Raw genomic sequence first — 13,846 nt, 5'->3', positions numbered from 1 at the left:
GGTGAAATCATATTCAATTATTCCAGGAATGCATGTAACTTTAAAACGCAGCTTTCTCTTCAAATTCCAGTGCAAACTTAAAGAACGTTGTCCTGGTGTGAGCGAGGTATCTTAGCATTCGGATGTAAATTACGTCGCTGACGGCAGCAACAAAAAAATATATTTAACTCTGGTTGGCCGTCCAGCGTTTGAGTCCATGTGAATGCAGCATCACTGATGCTTCTACTGGTCTTCACTTGGCTGTGTGCGTCCTCAACAGTGGAAATTGTTAAGTTGAAAGTGAATCAGGGGAGAATATGTAATAATCTCCATGGTTCACTGTTATTTAATTTTTATTTTAGACCTTTACCTTTAAACTTGTTTTTAGTTTCAGATAAAACATTAAATATCTTTAATTATCAAATCCCTTAAATGAGCAGAAAACAGAGATGAGTCAGCAAAGATAGGCTTTAGAAAGTATGTAGCTTACATGACCTCAAACCCAAAATAGACCAAACCCTCCATGAAATAAGACCCAAAGGAAGCGTCGCTCTAACACACGTCTCTTTGTTGTTTGGGTTCAGGCATTAAGAGTCCAGTTGCTGTGCGGCCTGTAACGCCAACCTCTGCAGCTGTGGCTTCTGCAAACATCACAAGCACTGCTGCCTCCACCAGGCCCCTCCAGACCACTACTACCACCACCACAGCATCCTCTACGCCTCCCCTCTCCACTCCCACCAGTAAAACCACCTCGTCATCTGAAACACCTCCCGCCCCTGAAGAGCTGACGCATCCGGTCTCAGTCTCTACATCTGTAGCTCCTGAACCTTTCAGGACATTAGGACCCCCGTCTCCCCCAACAGCGCCCCCTGCTGTCAGGCCGGAGGTGGAGGATTTGCTGTCTACCAGCAGAGCAACTGAAGCTTTGCCCACTGCTGCAGCATCGACGCCCAGAGCTGCGAGCTCCACCACCGGCTCCTTTGGCCCCACCGGCTCGCCTTCCGCTGTCACGGCACTCTTCTGGGTCACCTCCTCCATCAAGCCCACCGACCTGCGGCAGCCACTCTTTTCCACCACTGCTGCCACGACCCTGCAGCTGCCTACGTCCGCAGCACCAACCGCAAGCCCTGACGAACGGCCAACCTCTGTCAGTACCCCTCCACCCGTTGTTGTGCACCCAACCACAAAGGCCAAAGAGGCCACAGAGGCCATGACGCATTCAGCAGCAGACACTTCGGTTGTAACCGCCTCGAGTCCTGTTTCACTCTCAGAGATGGCTCCAGTCACAGACCGGACTACTGTTCCCAGTTCAGCTACCACGGTGATAACAAACACAAGCACAAAGCCTGTAACAGTGGAGCAACTTACTCTACCAATAACAACAACAACAACAACAACAACAACTACACCTACACCAATTTTTTCAGGTTTACCAAGCACAGCCTTAGTAACTTCCTCACTTCTGCCGATCTTACCTCTTGTCGAAACAGGAACTACATCTTTACCCATAGTCACTTCCGATAAAACCACCAAATTAGTCACACAAGTTGCACCTTTCATCACCGGTAAGACAACACCTGACTTAAGTCCAGAAACAGCATCACCACCTGGTGCCACAGAGAAGATTCTGCTCACTACTCCCACTGAACCTTTGATTTCTACAACAACTGTTCCTGAGATACCAACGTCATCTCCAATCCACGTTGAACCGACAACAAGTACACCATCTGCTCCTTTCTCTACTGCAACAGACTGGAGAACCACAACAAAGAAACTGACAATACTTGAAAGTGACCACACTGAAATACCGGGAGTTTCCACAACAACGGCTGCACCTCCACCGCTGAAGATTACCGACGTCACAACTTCTCCCGCGTCAACCACCACGACTTATGCAGAGAGAACCTCATGGTCAACGGCAGGGGAAACCACTTGGACCACAACTTCCAGATCTCCAGAGATGTCCACCGTGTCCACAGGCCCTCCTGTTACGATAAAACCAACTGAACTGCCAATGCCTCCATTGAAAACCACCGCTGTGCCACGTTTACCGACAGCAGAGAGCGCCACCCATCCTGCCCCTACCGTTGGTACCTTCAAGCCGTCGCATTGGGAAACCTCCTCCGCCTCGCTCTCCAGTCCCACAATGAAGACGCCACTAGCAGACACCTCCAAAACTGTCCTCCTGGAAGTCACTTCTACTAAAATTACCGAAGTGACTCGGCTTCCCGTAACATCAATGCCGTTTGTCACCTCCGTGACGTTAGCTGCTGCCATGGTCACCACGACCAAAACTACAACGCCTCCTGAAATCCCACCCACTGAGATTGATGCCACGACGAGCAGGAACGACGTGGCGGCTCCATCACCTCCACTTACGTCTGTTGTTACTGAGACACTACTCACCACCGTCCCTACAAGAGCTCCACCGGGCGATGTCACCACGAAGCTCAGACCCGTCACAGTGCAGCCGATTACAGAGACAACGCATCCAGCGACTGGCAGAGCGGAGGTGTCAACAAGAGCTACAACCGCGACGCCTCTGTCTTGGTCTAGGCCGCACACGACCACCACCTCCACCGCAGCGACTGTCCAGGATGTAGTCACCACGGAAAGATCTAAGCCGGCTACAATGACGACCACCAAAGTGGACGTCAGATCGACTCCCAGGGTTCCTTTGACGACAAGAGTTACCCCCAGAATCCCGTCGACTGAGAGGTCAACTGCCTGGCCAATCACCACAAGGGTTACCGTAGCAACAAGGCCCCAAACATCAATGACCAGCTCGACCACTCTCGGCTCACCGACCATCCCCTCAAGTCCGGGATCAACAACCATGTCAGGGTTACCGTCTGCAACTGTTCCAACATCTGCCGGGTCGGTCACCACACCCGGCGTGACCGTACGTGCCGACACAACCTCAGCAGTACCTCCCGACCTCGCCACCGTAAGTGCTCCAGTGCCTCCTGACCTCGCCACCGTAAGCGCTCCAGCACATCCCGGCGTCGCCACCGTAAGCACTCCAGCGCCTCCCGGCCTCGCCACTGTAAGTGCTCTGGCACATTCCGGCCTCACCACTGTAAGCGCTCCGGCACATCCCGAACTTACCACCATAAGTGCTCCGGTGCCTCCCGACCTCGCCACCGTAAGCGGTCTGGCGCCTGTTCCCACTCTCAAGACAGTCACAGTATCTACAGCTGCCAGAGAGTCAGCCAGACCTGAAAAAACTCTGACGACCAAAGAGAGTGACGTGTTGCCATCCACGTCGCCACCCACGTCGCCATCCGCGACACCTCTGCCTGACGCTCACTTGATCTCTACCCAGACACCCGCTGTTCCCGCTACGACGTCGCTCCCAGCAGCCACCTCGGTCCAGACTACCGAACAAGACGGTGTCCATCATACCAGTCAAGGTACAACAACGCCTCCTGCAACGTCTCCTGCAACGACGTCGCTCTACACACCTTTGGAAACGACAAGACACTCGGCCGAGGTGACGACGTCCATGGCGGTATCGCCTACGAGGATATGCACAGTAGGTTGATCCTCCCTTCAGTCACATATTTCAAAAAGGACAACCTGTATGTTTTATTCTCATGTTTTCTAACCATTTAGTGATAATCCTGTGCACCAAACATTTTCCAAGTAAAAGCCCCAACTGATGCTTGAAATTTATCTCAACATTTGTCATAGAGTTCAGTTTTTAGTTGAATAATTCTCTAAGACACACTGGTTTTCTTTCCTGCTTACAATCTTAATTTTTTGGTGTTGTTTCACTTCTTGATGTTACGTGTTTTTTCATTTGTTCATCCAGCCTCCGTATGCAGAGATCGTCGATGAGTGCACGAAGTACATCTGCGTCAACAACCAGCTCGTCCTGTTCAACAAATCTCAAAGCTGCCCCTTCACCTCCGACCCTCCGAATTGCGGCCTGCTCGGCTTCGCCGTACTGGTCAACGGAGACAAGTGCTGCCCAAAGTGGGAGTGTCCCTGTGAGGAATTCATTTCTCCAGACCGGTGATGTTTCCCTCAAGACGGGGGAGATAATTTCAGTTTCTCATTGTCGTCCCTCCTGTGTGCTGTAGGTCGCTGCACGATGTTCCCCGATCTGAACCTGATCACGTTTGACGGGAACAGTGTTGCTGTCTACAAAGCCGCCTCTTACATCGTGACCCAGTTGTCCAACGAGACCGTCAGCGTCCTGGTTCAGGAGTGTCCCGCCGATTCACAGTCACCAGTGAGTCAATCACACGTCGCAAAGATATGGGGCTATTTTGCTTTTATAACTCGTCTTTTTTTAATGAGTGAAAATAAAATATCTAGAATACACATTCAGGTGTTTATTTTACTACTTGGTCTGCTTGCGTCTGTAGATTTCTACTAAGTTCACCAGAAGTTATCGTTATAAGATAGATAACGCCTCGTTTGCATGTTTAAACATAACATCTCAGAAAACTTAATACACAATGTTTTTGTTTAATGTCAGTGATGAAGTGGTGAAGTTTCATGGTGATATCTGTGAGTTCATGTTTTGACCCTATTCGCCTGAAGAGTCTTCAGAATGTGTAATGGAGGGGTCACCAACGTTTGTGAAACCAAGAGCTACTTTGAGGTACAAAATAATACGAAGGGCTACTTGTTTGATACAAACTTCCTGAACAACAAAGTTCCACAGATCACCTTTTAATTATACTATATGTGAACTGTCTGATCACATGTCAATGTTAATTATTCCTCACAATAATTATTAATAATTTCCACAACAATGATGGTTAGAAAAAATGTTTTTATCACTTTGTTAGAAAAATTAAAATAAAGTTATATCTTTGCAAGAAATAACTAATATTTAATTACTACTAAAAAACGTATTGTGGAAAACCAAAAGAGTGCAGATATGTGAGCATCAGGTTGCATCAGTATTAGTGGCTCAGTAAACTGCTTTCTTCTACAAATCTTTTTACAACAGGGTTGTAGATTTGATACGGACACAGCTCAGTTCAATGTTGAGCTGAGGTATGTTTTCTGATGAAAGACGCGACAGCAGAAAAGATCTCACGGAGATCTCATAAAGATCGGCTTTTGGCAAAGTGCCAAAATTGGCGAGTTGCGCATGCGCAACGCAGCCTGTTAACGGCGCACGTTGAACATTTAAAATCAGCATTTCCTCTTGCGCCCTGAGACTCTCGATATGCGAAGTCAGAAATGTTGTTTATGGAGCTCCAGGCTGCAGCCTGTTGTTTGTCTTGACCCGCATGTACATGAACTGTTAGGCTTTAAAACTAATCGCTGATAGTTTAAAATAGTGATAGCTCAAAGCAGCAAATCCCATTGTGAATAGCACGCAACATATTTTTTGTCGCTTTCTCTCTCTCTCTGTCCACTGTGCGCGCGCCCGTGTGTGCATTTGTGTGTGAGTGTGTGCTCACCTGTGTGCGCGCCCGTGTTTGAGGCAAAACGCCGCTGCTTGCGATACAGAGAAGAGTTTCACCATGGTCGGTTGATATATATATATATTTTTTTGATGAAGCTCAATTTTTAAAAAAAATTTTTTGGAACACATCTTGTGGGTGACTCACGTGGTCCTTGCGGGCGACAAGGTGCCCGCGGGCACTGTGTTGGCTACCTCTGAATGTAACTAAACATCTCTTTAAAGGACGTTTTCTCTTTAGGAGTTTGTTCTCAGACTCTCATGCAGAAATCTCCACTTCAGCAGCTCTTACATCCACGAAACTTTAAGAGTTTGAGGAGTTTGTTCACACAGCATTCATAACCTCATGCATATTACTTTACTTGTTTATTCCTTCATATATTCTGATGGTTTATGCAGAGGGTTTTTTTCACACAACATTCATAACCTCAGTTTTATGCGTTCCTTCATAAAAACATGGAGAAAATAGATTTGATAAAAAGAGATATCTAAAATTCCCGTTGTAAGACAAAATTAAACAAGTTGTTTACATTTCTATGAATCAGCACACAATCAGTTGGTTAATGATTCATTTTCATGTTCAAATATACAATTAAAAATATATATATCTTATTGTAAGTAATCTGCTGGGGATGTTTAATTATGGACTTTCCTTCCAAAGGTCCTCTGGAACTTTACCAACCTGTGTCTGGTGGCTCTCAATATCACGCACAAATCCAACCACATCATCATCAACCGGCTGCAGAGGAGGGTAAGAAGCAGGCTTACATTTTTTTCTCTTTGCTTATGAATGCAACTGATCGAATAACGTCTTCTTTCAGCTCTACGTCAACACGCGGTATGCCAAGCCTCGCTTCAAAAAGTTTGGCTTCGAGATCTACGACACCGGCAACATGTACCTTATCCGCAGCCCGGCCGGCCTCAAGCTGCAGTGGTACCACAGCACTGGCATGATGGTGATCGACACCGACATCTCCGGCAACAAGCTCCACACGATGGGCCTCTGTGGTGAGGGTTACTCCCAGCACACCATTCACTGTAACAGCTGATCTTTAAGGCATAGTTTCCTCTTAATGGAGCCATCACAAAGAAGTTGGAAAACATTGTGGAATCTTACTGTGAATTATTTTACACATTTTAATTTCTATAAAAATGGAATATTTCTTCTTTAGGGAGGTAGGGAATATTAAATTGTATTCCTGAAGCCGCAAATTTGTACAGGAGTGTGCGATTGGTTTAAGAATGTGAACAAGACCCAATTTGTGGATGTATGTTTTGAAGCCTTGAGTTCGGCGATGCCATCTTCCAGTGAACAGAAGTGACCATATTTGCAATTTTGAAGAGTGACGTAAAGATGTTGTATACGTCTCTCTAGAAACCTGTCGATCACAGTAAGCCCCGCCCTAAAGCATCCCCTGCTTTATGGTCTGTTTGACTCTAAATGACCATGTTTTACTAAATGTACATCATGCTGTATTGAAGAAGACTTAAAACTAGAGATTGAGACATAAACTCTTGTTTACAATGTTTACTGAGTAAATAAATCAAGAGAGAAGTAGAGTCATTTCTATATATTTCTATACAACCAGAGAGGTGGTCAGGAGAGAGAATACAGCTTTAACACATGAAGCATATACTTCTATAAAAGCCGAGGATTCGCCTACTGTGGTCAGGAGAGAGAATGTATGAATTAAGACATTTCACTATGAGCTTCACTTGTGAGAACTGTACAGCCTGGCTCATACATGTGCACCTTGTAGCTAGGCGTCTCTCTCTGGCTTATATTGTTTTTCTGGTTGCCAAGAGTTAAAACAATTGTTAACGTTGCTCGTCAATGTACAAATAGCCGACCTCAAAGACGTGATGAAATGCGTTTTATCATCTTCTCTCCCCCCCTCTTCTCTCTCAGGTTTCTGTGATGGAGACCCAACAAACGACCTGACTTTGGCCAACGGCACCACGGTGAGCGCAAGTGAGGATCCGGCTGTTTTCATCGACAGCTGGCAGGTTCCCAACACCACCGGTTACATCAGCCACAGCCGTCGCCGCGAGCTCAACTGCTCCACAAGCGACTGCTCCGACTGCCTGCTCATGCTGCAGAATGAAGCCTTCCACCCCTGCCACGCCTTTGTACGTACTACCCGCCCGTCTACTTGTGTCCACAAATGCTCTAAGCTTGTCTCTGAAATAGACAAAAAGTGTGAAAAGGCTGTATTTCTTGTCAAGTTGTCAGCCCTTTTCTGACATTATTGCTCTCTCATTTTTCTTCAGCCAAAGACATCTTTTCATCTTTGGCTGTTTAACATCTAAAACAAGTTTGTATCATTTCATCAGTAGATATATTGATACAATTACTGTTGGTTTATTGTTTCTAGGTCCCGCCGAGCACCTTCTGTGAGGTTTGGGTACGAGATGCAGAGTACGTCAACAACCAGTGTGTGGCGCTGGCCGCATACGTGGCCTCCTGCCACAAATTCAACATCTGCATTGAGTGGAGGAGGCCAGACTACTGCCGTAAGAGGCTCACCAGCTTCTCTTTGAGCCAAAGGGAAACTCTTCTGTGTGAAGAGAGAAAATATGGTTACATATTTTATTCATAGTCGCAAGCTTCTGCAGACGGAGAATCACCACCAGATGGTGTACAAACTAAAGGAACTGTGAGGAATCAAAAAGACAGCAAGTGTAACAGAGATTTGAACATAGACGTAGATGCCTCCAGAGATGTGTAAACTCAAATCGCCTATTCATGCTTTATTACCTTCATGCAAAGCCTGTAAAGTAAGAAGTCAAGTATTAAAAGCATTATAAATTAAATTAATAATGAAAGTTGAATTTCCTTTAAAACAATTGGATTTAGCTGCTAAATTCTGGTAATTTCTGCTTCATTACAGCTAATATAAACTAAGCTTTGCCTTGTTGCTGAAATTAGCTCTTTTGCACCAACTCAATAAAGTAAAGTGACGTGACGTCTTTGTGTCTCCGCCTACAGCCTTCTTGTGTCCTGGCGCTCTCCGGTATAAAGCCTGTCTGCCGGCCTGCACGTCTCAGTCCTGCCCCAACCACGACTTTGACTCCGACCCGGACCCAGATCATTGTTCGGGCTTAACAGAGGGTTGTGAGTGCCCCGAGGGCACACTCCTCCACCGGCCGTACTCTGCCCTCTGCATCTCGTCGGACAAGTGTGGTAAAACGACGGTTTACCGATTTGATTTCTAGGAACTTGGGGAAAAATTATAACGGGAGATTTTTCTGCGGCAGCAACCAATGAACTCAAGGGACCAAATTTGGAATGTCTGTCACTTAAGCCTGTCACTTAACTGGAAAACATCAAAAGCACTTATTGCTTTTGTATAAAGTTAATCCATTGCTGGTCTTTACCATACATCTTTAAAGTAAGCAACAAACTGAACATGGAGTAATCAATAAAAAATTTTTAACTTTGGCCAGCCCTAAAAAATACTGTTCTTAAAAACCTCATATGAGTGCACAAAATGTGTATAAATGTGTGTGTATATATTATGTTACAAATAATAACCACGCTGCCTTATTTACACATGTATGATGTTATTTTGAGATTTAATGGAGCAGCTACAATGTTAGCGTAGACTGGCCCATTACCGTTAGCCGAGCTCTATTCAGAGAACAACCGTTTTCAAAAAGTTTTTTGCTTGTCGTCTTGCAGAGAAATCTAACAAAGCATGAAATCAGGCTTTTTATAAATCTATATCATTATGTAGTTATTTCGGCATCCTTAAAAAAAAAAGCGTTTCATTTACAGCAGAATTTTGACTTTTGGGTTGTTTGGTTGTTTGAAGTGCCGTGGGCCCATTGTGTGTTGTGTGTTGGCAGCCTGCACCGACAGCGCCGGCGTTCCCCGTGCACACGGTGAAGTGTGGAAGGCCTCCAAGGACGCCTGCTGCATGTACCGCTGCGACAATGACTCCATCGTTTCTGTGGAGTACGACTGCTCCAGCGTGACGGCGCCGGTGTGCCGGCGAGCCTCGGAGGTGCTCATCAGCCTGGCCGAGGACGCTGGCTGCTGCCCGCAGAAAGTCTGCGGTGAGGCCACGCTGGTTCCCGAGCTTCAGATTAACATCTTTAAGAGAGACGCATGAAATCTGAGGCTCATTTTGTCTTTTATTTGTATTGTTATTGTCTACAGTCTGTAACCAGAGCCTGTGTGACTTGATCCCTCCTGAGTGTAAATACGGGGAGAAGCTGGTGTCGTACTACAGACAGGACTCCTGCTGTCCGGACTACGTGTGTGGTGAGTTTCCTCTGATAAATGAACTCTTACGGCTTGTCTTTATTGTCCGAGCGATGCACTAATGTTTACCATCAACATCTGGATCAAATAGTTGCAACATAGATGATTTGTGTCTTTACGTTTTCTTACTGTCGGGGAGATTTTCATCTTTTTATGATTTTATTTTTTTAGATATAGTGTATAAGAATCAAATTCAGAAACTGTGCCTTTAAAATCAAACCATAAGGATCCCAACTTGACAATATATTAAGCACAATTATAATTTATTTATATCTTATGTGTTTAAAGTGTACAATAACGTCAAAATTAAGTGTTGGATTCAGCTAGCAGAAAGCTCCTGAAATATTTCACATTAATGCCCCAAAGTCAAAATCACAACTTGTTTTTACATTTTATTTAAGATCTTAGTTTTAAGATGTTCTTTTTTTAATGGTCGGACAGAGCCAGGCTCGCTGTTTCCCCCTGTCTCCAGTCTTTATGCTAAGCTAATCCAAGGTACAGATACAGATATGAAAGTGGTATGTTTTCACATTTACCTCAACTAAGATAGACAAGTAACTATATTTCCCTGAAGCTTTGATGTTTCTGTTTTTCAGAGTGTGATCCTGAACTCTGCGAATCGGATGTTCCTGCCTGCAGAGACGACCAGACTCTGATCGCCACCAGAGCCGACGGCAGCTGCTGTCTTGCCCACATCTGCAGTCAGTAACGTTGAACTGCCGGTGAATCATCAGCAGTTTAACGTGATGCCGTCGGTGCAAACAAAGTGTGTGTTTTTACCGCAGTGTGTTCTTCCTGTCCGGAGATACCTCCTCTCTGCCAGGATGGTGAAGTGCTGACGGTGGATCCCAACACCACAGACCGCTGCTGCCCTGCCTACCAATGTGGTCAGACGACACACACACACCACACACACGCATACATACACATACACATACACATATATTTATTTATTTATTTATGGTGTATTTGACCTGAAGCATCGGCTTCACTCTGCAGAACCGGAGATTTGCTGCCTGGTGTGGTATTATTATAATTTCATAACATCAAATAATATATAGTATTTACCTACATGACTTGTTTGGGTGTGTGTGCGTGTGCATGTGTGTGCACAGTGTGTGAGCCCTACAGGTGTCCTCTGCTTGTTTGTCCTGTCTGGATGTCGGTGGCGTCCTTGTCCAATCCCAGTCGCTGCTGTCCGAACCAAACATGCGGTACGATGCGTAAAATTATCTTAAAGCCTAAACACAGCTGAAATGTGAAGATGATGACCATTCATGTTTTTGTGATTTCAGAGTGTTCTTGTGAAAAGATCGCCTCCCCAAAATGTGGCCTGGTACGTCATGACTTTAAATATACAGTCTGCTTTGAGATTGAATTATGTTTTTTTTTGGGCTGGGCAGATTAACACATTAACTCAATGTTAATCTGTCAATCCTTTAGCGGCGTTAACTATTTGATCATGTGTTAACTATTTGATCATGTGTTAACTATATGATCATGGGTTAACTGCATGGGTTTGCCTTTTTTTTTTTTTTTTGTCTGCCATTTTCGTAGCTTCATCTTGGATGGTTCTCTTGGTTTTTTGTGTATTCTCTAAGTGTCCCTGTTTCGGTTCTCCTTGTCCTCTTTAGGGAGAAGCCGCCCAGCTGGACCGGGCCTTCTCGTCTGACCCACAGAACCAATGTGCCTGTAAAAGATACAAGTGTGGTGAGGACCTGCAGCAACTGTACATTCTCTCTCAACAACAATCACATAAAGTTTATTTGAATTTAATTAATATTTCTAAAAGAATAAACATTGATTATCAATTCAAATGGATAAACACACAAATACAAGGTTAATACAGGCACACATCATATCGGGAGTGGAGAAGAAGAAAAAGCTGAAATAAACAAATACAATCAAAATGATTTAATCGTAAAGACAATTTAACTAAAGATGATGTGAATTTTCACAGCTATTTTCACAAAAAATACAAACCCTCTGTCCACTGTGACTTCTGACCTTGACTCTGTGTGTGTGTGTGTGTGTGTGTGTGTGTGTGTGTGTGTGTGTGTGTGTGTGTGTGTGTGTGTGTGTGTATATGTGTGTGTTCGTTCGTTCAGTGCGCGAGGCGGTGTGTGTGTTCGGAGAGCGTGGCGTGCTGCGTCCGGGTCAGACTCTGGTGGAGCACCACGATAACGGCGTGTGTCACAGCCGGCAGTGCAGCCGCAGCCTCGATCCCACAAGCGGCTTCCACTTGCTACGCACCAACAGCATCAACTGCACCGCCCACTGCCAAACAGTAAGACCACCAACACGCACGCACGCGCGCGCACACAAACACACACACACATACATAAAAACTACTGAATTTAAAGAAAAATTATATTCTTCTAGTGGATTATCTTAAATTTATTCAGATCATTTATTTATTTATTTTCACCATGTTTCAGAACCAGATCTACGTCCCTCCGAAGGACCAGACGACATGCTGCGGTGTTTGTAAGAATATTTCCTGCCTCTACGAACACGAGAATGGGACGACGGCTCTCTACAAGGTAGGAAATGACCATCAGAGGGCGACTCCTCTGGTTGCATAGAAGACTATATAAATGATTCTAATTCTCTCTTGATGTATTCCCTCAGTAAACATTGTAAACATGACATTGTCTCAATCAAGTCTTCTTCAATACAGCATGATGTACATTTAGTAAATGATGCTCATTTAGGTCAGATAGACCATAAAGCAGGGGATGTTTTAGGGTGGGCTACAAGATGATTGACAGGTCTCTACCAGGGACGGAGCGGGTGTGTTTTAGTCACTCATCCTCTGCCCAAATGACCACTTCATGTTCACTGGTATATATATATATATATATATATATATATATATATATATATATATATATATATATATATATATATATATGTATATGTATATGACGACCGTAAACCAAGATGGCGACGTTAAAATTGCCGAACTCTAAGCTTCAAAACGCCCACAAAAAATGGGTCACGCCCACTTCTTATCAACAAACTGTGGTTTAATCCCAAATGTATCTGCTACAAAGAAAAACATCTTAACTCCAGGTCCACGTCGGGCTCATACTAGTAGTAGTAGTAGTAGTAGTAGTAGTAATAGTAGTAGTAGTGGTAGTACTACTACTGTAGTACATCAGTTGATGCTGCCGCTGTGTTTTCAGCCAGGGAAGTCCTGGGTATCAAACTGCATGAAGTTTGACTGCACAGATACTCGGTCGGGACCAACACTCATCTCCTACTCATACAGCTGCCCCCCATTCAACGAGACAGAGTGTATGAAGGTCAGCATGCCACGCACACGCACACACACACACACACACACACACACACACACACAGATATAATATTTTTGCAGGGTCATCGACTTTCTAAAGAAACAAACTCCCGGTGTTTCTCATATTGAAGGAGACTTTCTTCCTTTATTTCTCAACATTTTGAATCTTCTCTGCACTCAGATCGGCGGAACCGTCGTAAGTTACATGGACGAATGCTGCAAGACGTGTGAGTACCTGATCTGAGCGCAGCGGCGCACCGTAGTTAGAGTAGAGCTTTGGCCGCTGCAGATACTCTGAAGAACCACTCAACATGTTGACAACATGTTTGCCTTTCAGTCCAACCAACGTTGTCTGAGCTGCATCCCAGCTGTTAATTTTCGGTTAAACTTGTCTGCTGTTTATTCAGATTAGAGAGATCCGTCAGCGTGCTTTTCAGTGAATTCAGTCACAAATGGCAACAGATAACTCTTTCAAAAGTGCCAAATGATAGCAGTAGTTTAGTCACTGAAAAGCATCTGATCACATGCAAATGGGTTTGTGGTGTTGGTGCTGCAGCTTACCATCATGTACCAATCCCACCAGGTACTGGATTCCCTCTGTTGCCCTTCCCTGTTAGCCCCCTGACTCCCACAGTTAACACAAACTGTGAACGAGGTACCCAAAACAACAAGGCTTGTCAGTGCCATTGTTGATATTCAACAATGTACTCCCTCCAAAACCCTCCCAAATAATAAAATGATAAAACACAATGGAAGTCTGACTGCAACCAAACCTGCAGAACAGTCCTCTCAACTGCTGTCTCATTTCAGGTGTCTGTGAAATAAAAATCTGTAGTTTTTTTTTTATCTTCCTAAATGTTTTTGTGCTCCA

At 44.7% G+C, this 13,846-nt stretch overlaps 1 protein-coding gene across 1 annotated transcript in view; it reads left to right on the top strand.

Moving 5' to 3' along the window:
• otog (otogelin) overlaps window positions 1-13,846 on the top strand; it is a 56,055-nt gene that overhangs the window by 39,909 nt on the left and 2,300 nt on the right. The window contains exons 33-51 of the mRNA XM_068575407.1: window positions 564-3,514; window positions 3,794-3,971; window positions 4,065-4,216; window positions 6,069-6,158; window positions 6,229-6,415; window positions 7,317-7,537; window positions 7,783-7,921; window positions 8,397-8,591; window positions 9,257-9,466; window positions 9,570-9,674; window positions 10,271-10,375; window positions 10,460-10,561; window positions 10,790-10,888; window positions 10,970-11,010; window positions 11,309-11,384; window positions 11,783-11,961; window positions 12,113-12,217; window positions 12,863-12,982; window positions 13,157-13,202. Coding sequence (XP_068431508.1) covers window positions 564-3,514; window positions 3,794-3,971; window positions 4,065-4,216; window positions 6,069-6,158; window positions 6,229-6,415; window positions 7,317-7,537; window positions 7,783-7,921; window positions 8,397-8,591; window positions 9,257-9,466; window positions 9,570-9,674; window positions 10,271-10,375; window positions 10,460-10,561; window positions 10,790-10,888; window positions 10,970-11,010; window positions 11,309-11,384; window positions 11,783-11,961; window positions 12,113-12,217; window positions 12,863-12,982; window positions 13,157-13,202 — 5,301 coding nt within the window. The remainder of the gene's footprint in view (window positions 1-563; window positions 3,515-3,793; window positions 3,972-4,064; window positions 4,217-6,068; window positions 6,159-6,228; window positions 6,416-7,316; window positions 7,538-7,782; window positions 7,922-8,396; window positions 8,592-9,256; window positions 9,467-9,569; window positions 9,675-10,270; window positions 10,376-10,459; window positions 10,562-10,789; window positions 10,889-10,969; window positions 11,011-11,308; window positions 11,385-11,782; window positions 11,962-12,112; window positions 12,218-12,862; window positions 12,983-13,156; window positions 13,203-13,846) is intronic.

The sequence above is a fragment of the Clinocottus analis genome, unplaced genomic scaffold (genome assembly GCF_023055335.1).
Source record: "Clinocottus analis isolate CAN_PGR_092001 unplaced genomic scaffold, fCliAna1.0.p SCAF_1, whole genome shotgun sequence".
Classification (NCBI taxonomy): domain Eukaryota; kingdom Metazoa; phylum Chordata; class Actinopteri; order Perciformes; family Cottidae; genus Clinocottus; species Clinocottus analis.
This window is presented reverse-complemented; position numbering and strand designations above follow the sequence as displayed.